At 38.4% G+C, this 20637-nt stretch overlaps 3 protein-coding genes across 3 annotated transcripts; 1 reads left to right on the top strand and 2 right to left on the bottom strand.

Annotated features, from left to right (window-relative positions):
- The first annotated feature begins 854 nt into the window (after positions 1–854).
- pcnp (PEST proteolytic signal containing nuclear protein) lies at positions 855–2851 on the top strand. Its single transcript, XM_069660911.1, has 5 exons — positions 855–902; positions 1501–1727; positions 2158–2232; positions 2324–2379; positions 2539–2851. Exons 1-5 carry the CDS (start codon positions 857–859, stop codon positions 2648–2650), a joined length of 516 nt encoding a protein of 171 aa, XP_069517012.1. The 5' UTR covers positions 855–856; the 3' UTR covers positions 2651–2851.
- Positions 2852–3392: 541 nt separating this feature from the next.
- Positions 3393–12303, bottom strand: LOC138590290 (interleukin-18 receptor accessory protein-like). Its single transcript, XM_069660905.1, has 11 exons — positions 12109–12303; positions 10670–10829; positions 10414–10582; positions 9281–9352; positions 8915–9044; positions 8593–8747; positions 8008–8145; positions 7459–7560; positions 7225–7368; positions 7028–7143; positions 3393–5294 (listed from the first exon to the last, which is right to left on the bottom strand). The coding sequence occupies exons 1-11, from the start codon at positions 12261–12263 to the stop codon at positions 5025–5027; spliced, it is 1611 nt and encodes a 536-aa protein (XP_069517006.1). The 5' UTR covers positions 12264–12303; the 3' UTR covers positions 3393–5024.
- Positions 12304–13870: 1567 nt separating this feature from the next.
- Positions 13871–19145, bottom strand: LOC138589340 (interleukin-1 receptor type 1-like). The gene is made up of 10 exons (XM_069659588.1): positions 19067–19145; positions 17636–17891; positions 16810–16981; positions 16480–16639; positions 16035–16082; positions 15822–15945; positions 15280–15425; positions 14871–15014; positions 14599–14751; positions 13871–14489 (listed from the first exon to the last, which is right to left on the bottom strand). Exons 1-10 carry the CDS (start codon positions 19143–19145, stop codon positions 14146–14148), a joined length of 1626 nt encoding a protein of 541 aa, XP_069515689.1. The 3' UTR covers positions 13871–14145.
- Between the last annotated feature and the right edge of the window lie 1492 nt (positions 19146–20637).

Genomic DNA, 20637 nt, shown 5'->3' with positions numbered 1-20637 from the left:
TCAGACGGTGTGAACGGAGCTTGTTTGGGGATGGAATTAATGATTTGCTGGGTTCCTGCTCACGCTGGGGAGGAGGGTAACAAAAGAGCAGATAAGATTGCAAAGAGAGAATTAAAATTAGATGGAGATAAAATATCGAAAGTACCCTTTGGAAAAGGTGAAGCCACGAATAAGAACCCTTTGAACAAAGCCGTACCTCTTATCTCTTTGCTGATTTTGTCCTGTAGATGCTTAAGTGGAAAAAACAACTAAATAGAAATCATCCGTCTTGTTGCTGACGGTCTGGTTTGATTTTGTAGGTCATATAATGTAATCAGAATGAATTTCAGTATGTGTCATAACCTGATAAAAAAAACTCCTCACAGAAGCTTTAATGGCAAGTGTGATGTATGTGATGTCGCTGAAAAAGTTGAACATGTCAGTGTAGGATATATCTAATGCAGAGAGGAACATATTACCTGTCAAGATAGGTAGGTTAGGACGGGGATGGAATTTGGAAGGGATTTTAGGGATGGGTGAAAATATATTGGAAAGCTGCAAGGTGCTTATTATTTTTCTTAGAGAAACAGGACTACATCGTAGGATATAGGAATATTCTTTCTATGTATTTTCTTTTTCTTTTATAATAATTTTTTATTTTTTTTATTTTTTTTTTATTTCCTTTATGTAACCTGAAGTACAGCATCAGACCATGATGTTACACCCTCAGCTACAGTAGGTGGCGGTATGCACCTTTTAACGTTGGTTGCAATCCGCCACAATCTCAGAGTAGAAGAAGAAGGAGCTTGTTCGGCTCACAGCGCCAAAAGAAGCCTAGTGGCATGAAATGTGATTGCAAGATTTGAGAGGAGAAAAGATGGCGGATTACAAGCATAACAGACGAGGTTTCACCGAAGACGGAGGTGATATTTGTGCTATTTTAACGTCTAAATTATGTTTGCGATATAAACAGTATTTACCGTTAGTTGTTAAAGTGACCTCAATTACCTTCGTGTAACGTTAAAGGTAACGTGTGTGAAACCTCACCAAGCTAACCTAATGGTAGCTAACATATAAGCTAGCTAATGCTAATATAAAGTCAGGCTGGCTGTAATTCCTGGGCTACAGTTAATATGGAGGTTAGACGGATGTTAAAGCAAATTGTTGCAGAAGAAAGATCCCTTGATAGCTTGCTAATGTGATGTTAGCCTAGCTAGTTTGTAAACAACTTAACACCTCACGAATGAGTAAAAACATTAGTACCTGCCCTCAGACTTTACGTACAGTTCTTAATGAGTTAACATAACCTTGATATTATAGGTGAGATATTTTCTTCACACACAGTCCTCAAGTGGACTATTAAACAGCAAGCTAAATGCTAAAAGTTCACCAAACTTACCTTAGGTTACTAATGGCTAGAAACATAACGTTAGCCACACAGGTAAAGGTGACAGATTTTTATTATTGTCCAGTTCCAGGGAAAGTGTTGTTCACCTTGTTGAGTTGTCTTGCCTCAAGCAGGGCCGCAAGAGGAGGAAGGCAGAGTGAAAACTAAGCCTGTCTCTTGTAGTACTGTGGGAGGAGATGGGACCGCAGTCAAACGCACATCCCAGCATCTCACACCTGAGGACGAGGATGAGTCCTCATCAGACCCACCAGCACCACGCAAAGTCTCCAAGATAGGCTTTAGCATGAGCAGTCAGATGGGGAAGAAGTCCAACCCCATTTCTATCAAACTTGGAGCATCAGTGAGTGTTAAGCAATGGGTGATGACTGACTGTGCACAAAGAAAAACAAACGGTTGATATCGTATTTGTAATCACACTGTTGATAGTATTGTAACTAGCACCACAGAGTTGAAGTTACGGCACAGATATGATGAAAATATACATTATGTAATTCTCATAACTGTTCAAAGAGGTCTATAAAAGGATGTAAGGTGAATTGTACCCTCATCGTAAGTGTAACAAAAATAATTATTCATGTGTCAATTGATTGGCCTGAGTGACTCATTATCTTGAATGTCAGTTATCAAGTAAAAAAGCCGAACTTTGCAGGTTAAGCTTATTTTATTTGAGGATTTGCAGCTTTTCCTTTGTACTTAAAGAGTGACAAAGTGTTATGTTGCTTGGTTGTTTTATATTCTTTCCTAAACTTTGCGTGCCCAACCTGTTGTAGAAACCCAAAGAGCCCGTCCCATCAGCTCCTCCCAAAAAAACAGGGATGGCGTCTGTTTTTGACGAGGATGATGATGTAAGTGTGCATGCACAGAATGATGTCATGGTTTTACTTAGTCACAGAGCACTAATAATAAGGCTTACTCTATCTTTTTCTTGTCTTGCAGAGTGAACCCGAGGAGATGCCTCCAGAGGCAAAGATGAGGATGAAGAACATTGGCAGGTATATGCACGTATACACCTCTTGTTATAATTGTCTTTCCTCAGCTACTAAATTAGAAAATATATGAATGTTTTAAATTTCCATTTAAATATTTTGATGACTAAATCATCTAAAATGTAAATATTTGAATGTAAAGTGACTAATCTGATTTCTTTTCAGGGAGACACCAACATCTGCAGGACCCAATTCTTTCAACAAGGGAAAGCAGGGCTTCTCTGATCATCAAAAACTCTGGGAGAGGAAAATGAAGGCTCAAGCAGACAAACTGTGAATTTACAAGTTTTTGTCACTAATGGAAAATTTTGTATAGTTTGAACCTTGTCAGAGGAAACTATGAAGGCTCAAATGATTCCTCACTGTAGCCTTGTTTTTGACAAATTTGTGAACATGAAGAATTCTTTAGGCCTTCTGAGGAACTCCGTGGCTGAACTCACATTTATGTTTTAACCACTACAGGCTCATGCTAACTAAGAAGAGAAGTGGGGAGATGAGACAAACAAAAACAACTGTAGCCAAAATATAGTTTAAACTGTTAGATTTGCTACAGTTGCCTAAAACTGACTAATAAGACAATTTAGCTTCTTAGAGGCATCATCCTCCTCTTTTTATGACATGTTTGTTCCTGTCTGAAGCTGGTTAGGTGTTGGCCCCAGTAAGCTCTCAGTGTTGCTTGTCTAATATTAGTGTAAAAATGTACAAAGTGCAATGCTGTTACATAAATGGGGAGTGTGTGTTTGAGTGTTTATGTGCGCTTGTGTGTGTGGGGCATAGATTAGACATGCAGGTAGATTTTTTTCAATTTTTCCACATTAATCTACAATCGTGTTTTCACCTGCTGTGCCGCCTCAGAGGGAAAATTGTTCCTTTTTTATGGTTTGTTTTTGAGCTTTTGCATACTCAAAACTGTATTCTTGTCTGCTAACTCTGGCAAAAAATGTAGTTGTGATCATAGACATGTTTAAAATTGAAGGACTCATAACGTGTTTTTATTTGACACTGTGCAAAGACCCGAATTATAAAGCCGTGACATGGATACCAGGGTGCTGGTAACAGTCATAATGATTTCTGGTTTGTTAAAATTAGGCACATTTTTATTTTATCTCGGTTTCACCTTCCATCAGAAGCCCTCTCTTCACATACACAGCGCTGATCATTTCAGTTAATGTGACACTTAGATTTTTCATCAGAGGAATCTTCCAAAAAGCAATCTAAGTTTTGTATCCTCTTGTTGTTGTGTAGACTTCCTTTAAATGAATGACATTCATATCCACTGTTTCAACCTGTTTATCTCACAAAAGTCTTTTCAATACATATTTAAAGCTAGTCATACAAATAAAACATTTGGATGATATGTGGCGTGTATGTTGTCTTCTGTAATAGAATACATAATGAACATCACAGCATAAATTTGCTGTACTTCAAACTTCCTGATGTCTCAGCCTAACTCCATCCACTGTTAAAAAATGTAGAAAAACCATTTTCATCTTCAGTGTGAAGTAAATCATGTAACCTGTGTGAAGATTATATATTCCATGTGGAAATCCATGAATTCTAGTAATAGTGTGTTTAAGAATCATGCTTAAAGCTTTACATGATTTCTTTTGATATTTTTTAAAAGTCTACTCCGTCCTGTGGGCGGATCTCACAGTGTCAGGCACCAGCAAATTCTAGGGCAGTAGCCTAACACCTGCAGCAGGATGTGCCACCATCAGAATTCAAAACAAAGTGAAAGCCATCCACTTCTGACACGCTTAAAAGACGAACAGAGAACAGACAACATATAAAAAATGGGTGTTACTCAGTGCTAAGAAGCTCCACAAGCTTCTGCATCGCAGAATATATAAAAAAAAAAGCTCTGTATTCAGTGTATTCAGTTCCACTGAAGTGAATCTCAGAGTTCATTGCTGTGTTTGAAACTTGTGTTGCATCAGATCCTGCTACTCCTCAGTCTATATTTCAAAGACCTAAATGAGTTTTTGAACTTTAACGATATTTGAGAGTTTGAATATAGTGTGTTGTCAGGGGGATCAGGCCTCATCTGGCTGCATCAATTTTTAAAAAATGATAAAAAAGTAGGCAGGCGGGCTGAGAGGGCGGATGAACATTTTCTTTTTTACATAAATCTAATATTTCCCCGACAGTGGGTTCTATATCAGCATATGACTGCAAGTTTCAGGGCGGATTGAAAACAGTGGGTGGCTTGTTGAGCTATTTTCAAGTCATAAATCACTGACTTCTATAAATCTGATAAGACACGTCAATATGAACACCAGCACTGATGTTTTCATAACATGTCTTAAGTGCGGTTGTCCTCTCTTAGGTAACACACAAACAGCCATGTAAAAGCCAATCATTCGTAGCTTTTATCAGTTGTCTAACTAGTAATTTGTTGATATATGTAGAAATCCTTTATTTTTTGTTTTAATTGTAGAATAAATATGTTTTTTTTCTCTCGGACTAACACACAGGTGAAAATTAAAGATCAGAGTAAACACCACTGCGTGATCGGAACGTGGCACAAAGGGTGACTCACTTTTCCCCCAGACGTTCAAAAAAGACGCACTATGATCATTAAATATCCCCAAGGAAATTTCCCCTTGCACATTTGTTCATTCAAGCCTTGCACTCAAGTCTACCAGTTTGAGTCAGTGTAAAGAAATATTCTGTACATCATGTGAGGAACGATCTAATCTCTGGTCCAAAGCGTCTTCATTCCTGTGATCAGGCATGGCCTTCTTCAAAGACCTCCAGAAGTTCCTGGTGTCAGGTTTGCCTGAAGTCCAGTCCAGACTGGGGAGAACCTTTAAGGCCCTCTGGACCAGGGCGGGCAGCGGGGGGTCCGGCTGGATGAGGGATGCTGAGGCTTTACTGGTCCATATTAGCAGGAGTTTAGGGGGAGATTTTTGTAGCAGCGCCTGAAGATATGAAGCAAGTAGTTTATTGACTGGTGAATTGTGTTATTCTGAATTTACAACCAACTGTGGAAAACAATCATCCTTTTAAAATGTCAGTCAGAGAGAAACTTAACCACTGCAAAGAAAGTGGAACTTGCACTGAGTCAGATGATAAGTTGTTTCGCCTGCATCTAAAGTTTTTTTCCAACCATCCTGCAGTGACAGGTTTCACTTTATCTCTGCATGTGATGAAATGAAATCTTTGTGGTTTTTTGAGTTCTGCATTTATGATTTATTTAGCTGGAAATCTGAGCCCAGAAGACAATATGCAATTAAGAAGAATACTGTGTAGTCACGCTTTTCTAAAAATAAAAGTGCAACAGCATTTACAGTTACTGCATGCAACTTCCTTCCTATGTACAACATCATTATTTATAATATCAGAATCAGTTTAATTGGCCCAGTATGTGGGCACATACAAGGAATTTGACTCTGGGTTTTCTTTGCTCTCAGTGTACAGACACAAATACTAAACAGACATACTAACCTTAAAGACAAGGACAGGTTAGACAAGGTAACACAGACACGTAGACACTAAAAAACTAGATCTAAAACTACTATATACACACCTATGGATACAAACATATTTTACAAATTATTAATATATATAGTCATAATATATATGTACCAGTACAATACATACAAACAGTCACATATAGGTAATATTATGGGATACCAACTGATTAAACGATTTGGCATTTAAGAGGCACAATCATCATGCTGGTGCAGTGATTGACAGCTGAGGCCGTCTCTCAGTGAGCTGTTGTTAAGGGACGTGATCAAGATGTTGGCCTGTGGGTTTGGCATCAGGTCAGCTAAGTTTTAGATGCAAGTTGAAATATGAAGAATCTATTTCCAGTTACAGAAGACATGCTCCTTTTGAAAGTCATCAAAGCTCATTATATAACATTTTGTGTTTTCAGTCAATAAATCAGTAATTTCTACATCTTACTCGGCTCCTGGTTTTCACTTCAGCTGTTTTAACTTAGAAAACTAATCACGAGAGAGCATTTTTGCTTCTTGTACTCGATAACAACGATAAACAGGACTCTGTGTAACAACAGTGTTAATCCACATAAAACTATACCACCTCATTCTGCTGAGGACCTACAATAAGTAGCTTACATTTTTTATTGGTATTTGGTTAGTCAAAAATAAAAACACACGGACTCAGGAACAATGTATTTGCCTGTTTTGTTTTTATCTGTGCCCCTCCAATGTTGGTAAAGGGTTTATGGTAATTTTGAAATAAATCACAGCATCATATTCCCTCACACTTCTGGCTTTGTTGCTCAGCAAATCATCCAATAATATCAGAGTAGAAAAATTATTTTAAATTAAGTTAAAGTTACCTGATTTAAACCCTCTCATTCTGTTAACTCTTCTGTACCTTGTGCCAACATAAATGTATTAAAAAGCACTATACTGGTACTACATTAGTCCAAGACTTGAAATGCAGATTTGGAAGAACCAAGCTGTAAATCTGGGCTGCAATCTAAATTGATAACTCAATTTGTACTTAATAGTCTATAAACTTGTACATATATTGTGTTGTTAAAAAGTAATTGTGGGGATATTTTATAAAGCATGCAGTCTCTTCTAAAAGGGGGGCCTGAGGGTGTAAGTACAAGTCTGAAACTCTTAGTTACGATAATATGATATGACATGAATGCAGCATTAGTCTGTAGGCCTACCTGGACTCCTGATTCCAGCACAAACACAGCATTGCTGTCGGAGAGGTAGTCAGCTGACAGGAGACATATGAGCATTCGGCTTTTCTGTATTGCGAGGACCACATCATTCGTATATGCTGCAATGGAAAATAGGAAACACCATGAATATTTGATGTCAATACACACACACACACACACACACACACGGTTCCTCTCACCTCCTCCAGGCAGCACATCCCTCTCCAGGAGACAGAGCCGATACCCCCACCGGTCCTCTAACACTTGGGGTAACAGCTCTTCTAGTGGTCTCTGGGTGACTTTACCCTCCTCAGAATTAAGCGGGTCAATGCTAGATAAACATGCTGCAAATATAAAAAAAAATACTAATTTATTTAACCATTAAATACATGAAGATTGAATACAGATATAATGGATAGAACATGCTGGCCAACCTTCCTCATCAGTGTCTGGTCCTGAATGAGAGGACAGGGTCAAAAGCCCCTCGCCCTCTGCTGATGGAGCGCTCCACACAAACGACAGAAACACATCAAACTCTTTGTCATGCGATTGGTGTTGACGGATGTGGAAGGAAAAACCAAAACATTACAAATGTGATAAGTAAAAGTGTCAAGATGACTTTGTGATAAGATTGTCACCTCGGTTTTTTTGGCACCACTAGAAAGTATTACATATACGGCCATATTATAGTGCGCTACCTACATTTTGTAAGAACACTAACTGGATTAAGACTATTTAAAGACTTGTGTTTCATTTTGTGTATTAATGTTTTACTTTGTAGAGTTAAATGTATCAAAAACACAGTACATGTACATGTTGTGGTTGGGTGTTATCTAGAAGTGAAGCCACATCCTGTGATGAGAGGCAGCTGTTGCGGTCAGGATGCTGGAGTTCTTGTGCTTATGCAGGCACATTTCTCTCTAGGTTTCTACTCTCCCTCTGTGTGTGTGTGTGTGTGTGTGTGTGTGTGTCTGCATTCAGACCTCCATCATGTTTTCCATGTTGGAAGTGGGATCTGTAGATAAGCTGCAGCTCCAGCCATTTCAGGTGCAAAATGATTACCAGCCCAGCTACAAGCAGCAACGACGCAATGGGATACCCAACAACTGACGGCCATTTAGCTGAAACACAGTCAGAAAAATACACTTTTTGGATTGTATTTTGCTCATAAAATGGCAATAATTGTTTGGAGGGCAATGGAAACAAGCTAAACTCCATAGACCACTTTCTTCACTTGTTAGCTGCTATCATTGCATGTCTGCGGCTAAAGCATCTATATTAAATAAACTAGACTGCAGCATATGCTATGTACACCGTGTAAAAGTGTTGGAGGCTACAAAATGTTGTGGCAAACATCAGTGTATTATGTTGAACACAAAGCACGATGAATTGGATGTTTGATCAAGCTAACCAGCCCAGCAGCCTCCTGCTACATCACATTTCTCTGACTGGTTGTAGCATGCTGAGGCATTTTTACCATTTAATGTTGATATTTTATTTTGTAATTTAAAAAAGTATATTGTACAAATAAAACAAACACGTAGAGATGAAATACAAAACAAAAGTACCTTTAATTTTCTTCTGCAGCTTGATTGTGACGCTGCTGTTTCCGACAGAATTAGTAGCGATGCAGGTGAATGTGTTGTTCAAGTGCTGTTGAGTCACACCTTTGATGATGGCTCTTCTTGTGACCTTGTATTCCTGAAATGTCACTTTCTCCTTTCTGAATAAGGGAAAGAATTTCAGCTGCGTTTCACCCAAATGAAAACTTATCATGCCAGTCAAGCTGAATCATCATGTTTACACCCTGGGTTCTAAAGGGCAAACACTGAAGATGCGTAATGAATGACAGACTTTCTGGCAAAATGAAACACTGTCTAAGAAACTCACTGTTCCGTCTCCATGCGCAGTAGAGTCATATTCTCCATGTTGCCACCATAATGCATGTACCACTGCACCTCTGGTGAGAACCGCATCTCAAAAGGAAAATGTACCTTACACGTCAGAGTGTGAGACCGACCTAGAAGATTACAAGAACATGGCCGTTATAATTTTACACATCCTAAAAAACTGATAACATATTTAAATGTCTTATTTTTATACCAATTTGTAAGATCCATAAGTAAGTCATTAAAACTAACATGAGACCATCACGTTCTTTTCACCACTGTTTGGGACATGTTATGTTAAACATTAAACTGCTTATTGACTCTGATGGCTGTGGGATTACATCACAGTGCACTGGGATACACTCACCAGGCTCCACTTCCTCTGCCTTGCTGCCGTCAGGATACATAATCCTGGGAGAGTAACTTGGTGTGAAATGAGCTGTTTGGACACGGGAAATAAAGTCACACAGTTTAGTGCTCAATTTAGTTTACTGTATACATTACCTGTGAGCTCTACTTTGACACGTGACCACATGTAAGAAAAAACACTTCATCAGATGAGAAGATTGAAGTCACCGAAGTTGAAGCGAAGACATTTTTTCCTTTGGTTTTATGCCACCCACAAGTTCAATATGAAAGATTTGAAATGCTTGAATTAAAATAAATCAAATGAAGAAATCTGACTGGGAAATCTAGTCTTGTCTTGGGGAATCTGGATAAAGCTATTTTGTTGACAAGCAAATCTCAGGAACCATCACCTATAATCTGACAATATTATAGCCTCTGGGAGCGACGGACAACTTTTCGAGGATTCCGGTGCAGCCAGTGGTAAAGTGATAAAGGACTTCCTTATCTTTGCGTTGCCATTGTTTACAGTCCGACTAGAAACTTGAGGAGAAAGGAGTTGCAATTGAGAGGCAATGTCTCAGAACAGATTGTTAGCTGCACTTGCATGCAGATATCTGTTTGTACAGATGGAGTCAAGCCAAATTGTCGCCAGATTATTTCTGATGGGAGCCAGTGGATTGTCTTTGCCCCTTTTTTTTGTACTATTTTTTTGTATTACGCCAATAGCCTCTGAAACACTCGGGTTACAAACAGAAACCAGAATGCTTCTGACACCAAAAGTTGTGTCATTTGCCTAATTAACTGCTGGTGGCGTTACATGAGAGAAACTGGTGATCTTTAAAGTCACTGGGATTTTCCATCCGGGCACCGTACACATTTGTACAAAATGTCCTACAAACCGGGAAACATCAGTCTGGACTACCAACTGACCAACTAACTACATACCAAATAATGCCACTTGCATTGATTTAACTATTTGGTGGTGCGTACAGTTTTATCATACTTATGTGCTGTATGTGAGTAAAAAAAGATTTGATGGAAACATCACAGACCAGATATAATTTTTTCTGTATAACAGATTTTTGTAGGCTGTTATTAAGTATTTTACCTCTCCCAACATGCACACACAGACACACAGACTTACATACTTACGTACAGCTGTGACGTTAACAGCCCTCCTGAAGATCAGTTTGACTCCTTGCTCAACAACTTGTCTATCACAGAAATATACACCCGTATCAAATTGACTGACTTTGCAGAAATGTAACACCCCATTCTTCTCACAGGAGGCTCTTGGCTGCTCAGACATGGCTTTGTTACCCTGTAAGTAACCAAAAGTGTCTTTTTATTATGGATTAAGTTTCCACTGTGAGACGGATAAGGCCGTTCATGTGTGTAGCTACTTCACCTTGTACCAGATGACGTCTGTGTTGTCACTACAGTTGAGACCTGGGCACTGGATCTTTGAACCTGCCCCAACAAGCAGCGAAACACTGCTCTCCTCTGGATGGAAGCATCCCAGACTGTTTTTCTTCATCACCTGTAGATGTAAGAACAACTGGCTGCCACTGGACAGCAGACACTTGAACACTTAATAGAGGCATAGGTTGATTCTATACACACCAAAAATACTTAAGATTTTGCAGTTTAGCATACCAAAAAGTTCTTAAATTAGCTATGAAAGTATTTAAGGAAAAAAAATACAGATTAAACTCAATACATATAGGCTATTATTTAAGATAAATAATGTTGTTAAATAACAACATCGATCTATTTCACATGTCATTTTCTCTAAGACGTCACACTCTGGGCTGGGAGGCTCATATGCTTTAATAATGTTAATAATGCTGCATGAGTATGAAGTTTGCAAATTGTATTAGCCCAGGTCATTTATTATCATTTCAACGCTTCCCGATTGATGAACTGAAAAATACAATAATAGTGGAAATCCACAGGGACATCAGGCAATATTTCAAGTTAAACAACTATTTGATAACTCTTTAGCTACCGTTAGCATTCAACCACAATACTGTTTGATGGTGTGACGTGATATGATAGGCATAAATTCCTAGCTAACAGTTATGTTAACTAGCTATCAATTTCGTTAGCTAGGAATTAGTTGAAAGCTAAGGTTAGCTATTTTGACGAAATACCTAATTACCTAGCTAATAGTATGTAACCTAAGTAACAGTGTGGTGCTAGCTTACAGTTTTTCGTTAGCTAGGAATTGGTTGAAAGCTAAGGCTTTTTTGACAGCATACATTTCTTGCTAACAGTATGTCAGCTAACTGTGTGGTGCTAGCTTAAATTTTTTTGTTTGTTAGGGATTGGTTGAAAGCTAAGGTTGGCTGTTTCGACAGCATAAATTCCTAGCTTACAGTTTGTCAGCTAACTAACAGTGTGGTGCTAGCTTAACATTTTTTCGTTAGCTAGGAATTGGTTGAAAGCTAAGGCTATTTTGACAGCATAAATTCCTAGCTAACAGTATGTCATCTCACTAACAGTGTGGTGCTGGCTTAACATTTCTCATCAGCTAGGAATTGGTTGAAAGCTAAGGCTATTTTGACAGCATACATTTCTCGCTAACAGTATGTCAGCTAACTAACAGTGTGGTGCTAGGTTAAATCTTTTGGTTTGTTAGGGATTGGTTGAAAGCTAAGGTTGGCTAACAATCCATTGTCTTCACAGTTGCTGATCAAACAAGAAGCAGTGATATAATGACAGTTTGACAGATTCACTATATGTATAGCATTTGCAATCCTGGAACACAGTAGTCAGTAGCCATAAATCTGGGCTGCATTATCAAAAGCATAGTTATTTATTGGGATAAGAAACCTGTTTATTTACCATGTGAGGCAGCTGTACTTTCCAGAATGTTTTTCTTCAGCTAGAAACTCCCCCCCACAGTCAAAGGAAGGGTCTTCATTCTCTCCTCTGCCTTCCTGAATCCTGGACCACACAGCTTCGATTTGCTTATTTACACGTTTCAGACAAGGCATCATAAAGATTTCCCCCTCCACAGCTTTGTAGTGCTGGTGTGAAGTACTCTGCTGGAGACCTATAGAAACTTAATGTAGACATATTTTTGTTTCACTTAAATGTACAGTTAATTCTCAGCTGTAATATTGAAAAACAATATGTATGTAGATGAAATACCTGTCCTTTTGTTTTGATGGTTTCCGACACAGCATGCTTCCAAAGAAAAGGTAAACATGAAAAAGAACAGAAAGTATCCAGTTTGCATCCTGTTTCTCAAAATCTGTAGTTTACTTCAATCACAATTTTGAACAAACAGAAAAAAAAACGCCCTGTTGACTTCTTGAGCATTTTTTCTTTTTGCTGTAGCGATCATTCGTGCATAACCACATGTGGAGTTCTTGGTATTTTCTCGTCATCATTAATGTTTCCATCTCGTCTTTCAGGCTGTGTCAACATTTTAACAGGTCATATAGTTGATGAAGTAGGTGGTATCTTTTGGTTTCCTGTATGGTTGCGTATACTTGACTTCACAAGAACCTGCTCGAGGGGCCTATTGTTTTGCTGAAAGTTGTTAGCCACTTCCTTTGTGAAGTATAGAAAAGCTCCTCTTAGAAGTGTTGTCTACCCTCCACCTTCTCCTTCTCTACAGTAATTTGGTTGCGGTTTTATAAGCTAATAAAAAGGGATTTAATATGCTAAACATTAACAGACTTCTGTTTAGAAACAGTCAATCTTGATTAAATCATGTGGAAAACAGAACAGTCCAAAACTTAACTAGTAAACAAACACTTTACAGGACTTAGACTTCATTTTTAAATGACTCTTGCTAGCAAGCTCTGTTAGCTAGCTACAGCTGAGAAAATTGGTCAGCAAAATCCCACTTTATAAGAAACCTGCTTGGGCTATGGATGTCTGTAATCAAGGACTTATCATCTGAAAAACTACCAAGAATTGTGTGGTAAACCTATGTGCGCGATAGCTTTAAACTGCGTTCGTGCTGGATATTGCTGAAAGTTCAACAGGCGTAGCAACATTAACTACGGTTACAGCTTTTATTGATTTCTCATGTAGAAAAACTGAAATAAAATGGTTTTGTTGCACATCAGAATTAATGGATACATTAACAAATATACCAGCAGTGTGTTGTAAAGAAACTAAAGCTGCCCAATTGGTTTCACTTGGCTACAAGCCCGCAGGGAATTTTATGAGGCATAAACGCATTAAGCTTCTTGGCAGATTTATCCTAAAACACAAATATTTGTGTTTTTGGTCAGTGCTTTTACTGGGAATGTATTTTGACTAGCCTCAAAGAGGGAGTCTGTTTGGATGGGTAACGTCTTCTTGTATACAAGTTCAGTCGGGCCATGTGCAGCCCTCTCTATTGGCACTGACACAAAGTTGTCAGGCTCCAGAAGAAATAACAACAATACACAAAAAGGGTAAGATATAAATAAAAAAGAGGTTCCTCCTCACACCCATGGGTGTTGGTTAGTGGTTAGTCATTAAGAGGAAGATTGTTTAAAAATTCTGTGAAGGTCAAGTTGGTGTGTGAGAAAAAATATCTGATTAACACAGTTACAAAAAACTAAATTTATTTTTAAATACAGTTCAATCATTTTCCAGGCATCACAGTATCGCATTTTATTGTACAGTAAAGAAAGGGATAGAGAAATGAAATGGTGAAGATGACAGACAGGATGAAGAGCAGCACAGCTTTAACAGTACAGATATCAATTTTCATTTTAAATACATAATAAAGGCTTTTGATGACCATTTTCAGCATGTCAGTAAATGTTATAAATGTTGTAAAATCTGTATATAGTTTATTTGTAGTTTCCATTTTTTGAGTCACATATATGATACGGGACATTGTGACTTGACTACATGTTATCATGAAGTAGTAATCTACACAGTCTGAGGTAAAAGTCTTATTTTTGACACGTGCTGTGGGGCAGGTAGGTGATAGCGTAGGTGCTTCCAGAAGGAGGAGGCCGCCTCCATGGAGCGTTTGCCTTTCCAGGTGACACAGTCTCCAGCCTTGCCAAGAAGCTGTAAGGCCTCTGGTACTGAACCGGATCTCGACACTTCTGTTGACTCAGCTGTGATGAAAACCAAGCGAGTCTTCCTTTCCACGAGGGCTGAATGGATGACACTCAACAGGCCAGATCCTAGACCAGGATCTGAAGAGGTGGGAACCAGAACCACCGTCCGGCTCTGCTCTATGCAGTCCAACACTGCCTCTGCTACAGCTGCAACCAACCAGAGTTCAAATAAAACATTATTCTAATAAGACTCGCAGGTAGATTTTCTTAAGAATATATATATATATATATATATATATATATATATAACACTTACCCTTCCCTGGTAAGATGTCACGGTCATACAGACAGAGACTATAACCATATTTCTCTTCCAAAACACATTTCAGCCATTCTCTGTCATCTTCATTAAGTCCAGCTTCTGTGTCACTCTTGTAACACATCAAAAAGGCGTCATAGCTTTTTCCATCTAAGCAAACAGCAACAAACAACAACAGGTTTATCATCTCTCGTACATTGTCCGTCGTCCACAGAAATACTGATGTGTACCTCCTAATGTTTAACTTGTTAGTTAATAGAAACAAATACCTGAGATGCTTCTATGGCAAGCAAGAGTGTCTCGCAGGAAAAGAGTGATGCTAATTTTAAACTTTGCATAGATAGCTGTTGTCATAACCATCAAAACCACAGTGCAGACAAGGCCAAGAGCCAGGGAAATGTAGGAGGGGCTAGCTGTAGGGAAAAGCAAAGAAAATAACAGGTTATAACAGTTAACACAATTTAATGGCATGTAGATAAAATTGTGTTCGATGACTACAGATACAACTTCAAAAATAAGTGAAAAGAAACACATTCGACGCTCAGATGAAGGCAAACAATCTTAACAAATTAATAAACCAAAGTTATGAAAGCGTGCAATCATGAAAAATCGTCAGTAGCACTCCTTACAACAGTAAGGACTGAACACACATCTGATATATGCTTCCATCTTGTTTACCTTTCAGGGCCAAAGTGATGGTGACAAAGCTCGAGGGTTGGTCGTCACATTCCAGTTTGCAGGTGTAATTTTTCGATAGATCCTCTTTTGTCACTTTTTTGATGACTAGAGATGCTGTCCTGTTTATTCTTTCACCATCGTCTACCCTGGAAAGGAAAGAATATATTTCACATTCATGTGTGTGTTGAGTGTTTTTGTGTATCAGTTGCACTTCTGGACCTAGTTGTAATGCTGCGTCACATTTAATCCAGCCCTGACTGCAAAATCCAAGATGGCTGCTACATTCATCAATAGTAGTTAAAGCTGTAAAGCTGTGGAAGCTGGAGTAATATACCGTTTATAAGCACTTTTGTCTAATTTGTATCTCCTTAAATCAGTCGTACAACCCGTACTATCCAACTTCTATCGGTGGATATTTGGCCATTGTGATTTTATGAGCAACATAATAGCATAATTCTCTATATTCAACTGGTACTATAAACCGGTGCTAACCTAGCAAGAGCTAACCCCAAGATGAAGATGAGACTGTGTGAACTGTTTACCTTGTTTCATTGTAGAAAACTGGTAAGTTATCCTTATTGTTCAACATTGAGTCTCCATTAAACCAGAACAGAGAATCAAAGTCCGAAAATGTAACAGCTTTACAAGCGATCACCACTGTTGAGCCTAGAAAAAGACGTTTTACAAAAGATTTAGTCGTTAAGAAACGCTGTAAACACTTGTAACAGTGCACAGTCTATGAGGCTGAAGCTCACCCAGATCCACATGAAATACGTCACTCATGTGTGGTGAAATGATCGCTGCAGATTTAACGACATTTCCTGTGCAAAAAAAGAGAAAACTTTTATGAACAAATTAACTTAAACTGAGGCAGAAATGTCAAAACAGTGTTGCCAGATGTGCGATGACGATGTACGATCAATGTTTTGAAGGGTTATAACGGAAAGAATGATTGTGATGAATAATTGTGTAATGGGCTGCAATTGACTCTGTTGTGTGAAGCATAAGCACCGCCTTGTTTAAAGGCCGGGACCTCCGTGTTGTAACAATAATATGGTGCACAGGGCATAGTTTTGCAATCCAGTGTGGTATTTTTTTTTTCTCAAATGTACGATGTACGTTTTTGGTAAAATACGATAATTTTAAAGCTGCAGTACAATACTGCTGTATTTTCAGTCTGGCAACACTGACGTCAAAGAAGGGATCTTTGCTTACTGTTTGGTTGGACATCAAGGTCTATTTTAAAGGTCATGTTATATATTTGTTGAAGATACAGGTAAGACCTGGTACAGGTGTAAACGCCATGGTCTTTCTCTTCCACACTCGAGAAGTAACTATCGATTGGCAATGACTCGCCTTTCTACATGATGGAAAAAGGTTAAAACAATAAGAGTAAAAAATACATTGACATTCGTTCACAGCGTTTGAAATCATGCAGTTAAATAGAATACAAGGATCATCATGACACACTGTAGCTGTCCGATACGTAGCCAAATCTCAGTCACACACAAATCTGCTGTGTTTACATACCTTGTGCCATATGATGCCGTTGCTGGTCATATTTGGTGTATTCACATCAGGGCAGTACAACGTGCAGGCCTCTTGTGTGTAACATGTTGCAGGATACGTTTTCCTCTCATCATACTCTGTGGTCTCTGTCGCGTAAACTGTCAGCCTGAACCAGAACCGGCTGCTGGCATTCCTGTCAAGTCATTAAAGAAAAGTTCACATAAAGGATTCACTTTTACATAGAAACAAAACTGTAGACTATATAAAAGAAGTTGACTTTACTATTACGTTTGTAGCAATTTGAAGCCTCGAGTTTCACCACGGACGAAAGGTTATAGTCGGGTAGAAAATCTCTTGCTCGGCCTCCATCTTGAGGTTGTTATTGTAGTGACTTGTCAATCACATGGTAGCCACACACTAAAGCATACCCTGCTTTATCCTGTATTACTCTAAAATGAACCATGACTTTTAAAATGAATGATGCTTTATTGAAAAAACACTGAAACTAGTTATTGAGACCGCAATCAATAGGAAAATGCTTACTGAGGTAACAAATCAAGAGGGAAGTAGCAATCGTACTTTTTGCAACCAGTCTAGTCGCCCCCTGCTGGCCAGTAAAAAGAATGCAGGGTAAAGGCACTTTGACGCTTCACTTTTCAGACCTGGAGGCTACATCCTTCTCTTTTATACAGTTACAACCATTATTCAGAAACCAAGATGAGCTTATTTTGTGCCAAACATACTTATAAAGAGTAAAAATGTTTTGTAAAATATTCTAGCGTCACATAACTTCAGATACAGGACATAAAACAAAGTCAGGATCATATTTAGACTGACTGGGCTTTACCTCAGAGAACACGAGTAATTTCCCTGATGGTTTACAGAAGCACTGAGAATCACAAGGCTCCTTCCATGAAGCAGCACACCCATCCGCCTCTGCTCAGCTGATGTCGTGTTGCCTGTGAGATTCATCTCCTGGGAGGTGTGACTGGTCCAGATCAGATTGGCATCACTTGGATTCACCTCTTTGTGATGAGGACAGTGCAGAGCCACCATCTCACCTGCCTTCACACATATCTCTTCGAGTTTCCAGGGACACACACCTGCAAAGAAGCGTCACAAACTTTAGTTGGTTTTCCTGTTTTTCGACAGCTAGAACCCAGTAGCTAAGATATCATGAATGCATTATATCAGATAATGTTTAACTTTCAAAATGACATCAAATGTGCTGGTTCTCCTGAGCAGAGTGTCAGACATTTGGTTTCTGACGGTTTCACAACAGTTTAAATTTGTTTCTGTTATGAGCAATCATGTTAACACCAATACGCCTACATACAAATATTTCAGTGTAAATGTTGAACACAACTTTTCGCATCAAATGAAACTGCCTTTTCAAATAGCTTCTTTTCAAAAGATATATTTCATATGTTTGAAGCTATAAGCAAATTTAAGAGGCTCGTGTCAGGAAGTAGCACAAAAGCTTTTTTTTGTTTTCTGCTTTGGACTGAAAAAGTTTCCATTTCCATCGAACCATCCACTGACCATACTGTCGTAATTTATCACTGAACAATGAATTGCTGCCAAACAATCAGAGCTTCATTTCGGCTTTAACATGCAGACTTTCTTGAACAACATGCAAATACATTTGTAAACGTTGATGATAGAGTGCCTCTCACTCAGTAACTTGTGAAACTGCTTGATGCTGATGGCTGAGACCGATTAACCACATCCAGATTTCTCTGTCCCTTTAAGTCTTGTGACTTTAGTGTGAAGGGAAGTGGGTCAAGTTTGCTGAAATCAGCAGCGGCAAGTTAAATATAATGTGCCGGTGTATTTTTAAAGTGTGAAACGTTAGCCAGTGTATTTTTTTGCTAATATCTATATAATATGATATAATATAATATAATATAATATAATATAATATAATATATCATATCAGGTACACATGAATGCAATCTAATATCATAATAAACATTAACATTAAGTTTATCTTTTGGCGCTTTTTCTTGCTAGTTAAATTATATTTTGATTCAAGCACTTGTAATATTGCTAAAGTCAGAACTTGTATTTTAAATAGAGCATTTTTCTGCTGTTGTTTACATCTTCTTAAGTTAAAGAGCTGTGTAATTCTTCCACCACTTGTAATACAAACTGCTGTGTCACATGCAATTTAATGTAATTTTTTTTGTTTTAGGCATGGAATAGTGCGTTTTGATTTATTTATGACAGTATCCAAACATATCAACAATAACGCTGTACAATAAGAGCATTCTCTTACCTGTAAATGATGTCAGGAGGAAACACAAAGGGACCAGAAGTACTTTGACCATCATGAGGACGTGCAGCGGGACAAACATGCAGGAGCGTCGCCAGAAAGGTCATGTGGCCAAATGATCCCAAAATGCAGTTCTTGTGAATAACGGTTGCTCATTTCCCCAAACAAGATGCGTGATGCTGAAAAGTGAAACTTAAGGAAGAGCGTCATGTTGTCACTGCTGTGTAAACACCCCCGGAATCTCCCACCAAGGAAAGATTTACCTCTTATTATTAGTCTCTTATTATCATATTAATGGACAGATGGTAAAATTTTAAGAGTTTTAGGTGCAAGTGCAATTTTGCTCCTTTATTAAATGATGAAAATACTTTCAGAAGTGTTTGTATTTTCGTGTCCCCGCAGTGACCGAGGCACAAATGTCACACGTGCGTTTTGGAAATGTGCAGGTATACACGCATTGTTGCGCGCCCTACGCATGCATAAAATCAGTTTTAGCTAAATATAGGAAACAATACGACGTTGACTAATTTATTTCTTGTGATAGGGGATCCACATGACGGGAGAGGAGAACCTCACCTTCTCTCTGAGGAAAACAAGCCCACAATACCCCAACGAATGTTCCAGAAGCAGTCAAATCTCCAAGTGTAAAATGCAGACCAGGCTGCAGGTGAGCCCACCAAAGCTAACAGGATGGAAAGAAATAAAAAAAATTGCAGGGAAATCTGAAGGAAAGCAGTGGAAAAGGGGGAGTAAGTAAGACAAAGATGGCTGCATTTATAAGTTTAAAGTTTGTATTTGAATCTTACTGAATTAGAAAGACGTTTCACCTCTTTTTAAGCAACTTGTTTGTGTTTGCTGCAGTGGTATCTCTTTCAACAGTAAAATGAGCAAAACCACAATAAAAAATACTTCATTAGAAATCCTGCTATATCTGTCAAATAAATGTAAAGTAAAAATTGCAATACATGCTCATTTTCAGGCGCTATCATGGCGTGTGTTTTTTTCTTGTGAATAACTGAATAATTGTTACCACGCTTATTAAGGTTTCAACCAAATCAGGTAAAAGGACCTGGAGTTGCTTCGTTTTAATGTATTACAAGCCAAAATCACTGCTTTAGTACACCAGCCATTCAGTATTGTACTCCTATACAGTCAGATGACGCGCAAAAGACAAATAAAGGCTCATAAAATCATTTTTCTTTGGGCCAAGCTTTAAAAAAAACTGTCTCCTACACTTCCTTTAAGTCTTATGTGACCAATAGCATCTTTTCATTAATGACATCCTGTGTCAGTTATTTTTAGAGAGTTTCCAAAGCCACAGCAGACATTATGCAACGTTGGTCGAAGTGGTACTTCCCATAAAAACATGACCTTTAAGAACAACAAGGTGGTTGACATGCTCATATTTCCACTAAGTATCTTCTAATATTAACTGATTTGTCAGTGTGCCAGGATTCCTTTATAGTTTTAAAGTACTTTATAACATGTGAGCATTAAATAGCCTGACACATCACCCATACCCACGCTAAAACACTAGCCAAACTACAATGTGTTAGTGGTCGTTGTGATGAACC

This window comes from Semicossyphus pulcher, unplaced genomic scaffold, assembly GCF_022749685.1.
Source record: "Semicossyphus pulcher isolate SPU_LCO1_2020_fin unplaced genomic scaffold, fSemPul1.0.p SCAF_1, whole genome shotgun sequence".
NCBI classification, from domain to species: domain Eukaryota; kingdom Metazoa; phylum Chordata; class Actinopteri; order Labriformes; family Labridae; genus Semicossyphus; species Semicossyphus pulcher.
Note: the sequence above shows the minus strand (reverse complement) of the source record. Positions and strands in the feature narration are given on the sequence as shown.

Coding starts and splice junctions, on each gene's coding strand:
- LOC138590290 (XM_069660905.1), bottom strand. CDS start 12,263: ATGATGCCTTGTCTGAAACGTGTAAATAAGCAAATCGAAGCTGTGTGG. Junction 7,144..7,224: donor GGATGTGCTGCCTGGAGGAG/GTGAGAGGAACC, acceptor TTTCCATTGCAG/CATATACGAATGATGTGGTC. Junction 5,295..7,027: donor TGCTGGAATCAGGAGTCCAG/GTAGGCCTACAG, acceptor TCATATCTTCAG/GCGCTGCTACAAAAATCTCC.
- LOC138589340 (XM_069659588.1), bottom strand. CDS start 19,145: ATGTTTGTCCCGCTGCACGTCCTCATGATGGTCAAAGTACTTCTGGTC. Junction 16,982..17,635: donor AATTACTCGTGTTCTCTGAG/GTAAAGCCCAGT, acceptor ATGACTTGACAG/GAATGCCAGCAGCCGGTTCT. Junction 14,752..14,870: donor TTGCCATAGAAGCATCTCAG/GTATTTGTTTCT, acceptor CTGTTTGCTTAG/ATGGAAAAAGCTATGACGCC.
- pcnp (XM_069660911.1), top strand. CDS start 857: ATGGCGGATTACAAGCATAACAGACGAGGTTTCACCGAAGACGGAG. Junction 903..1,500: donor AGGTTTCACCGAAGACGGAG/GTGATATTTGTG, acceptor TGCCTCAAGCAG/GGCCGCAAGAGGAGGAAGGC. Junction 1,728..2,157: donor CTATCAAACTTGGAGCATCA/GTGAGTGTTAAG, acceptor AACCTGTTGTAG/AAACCCAAAGAGCCCGTCCC.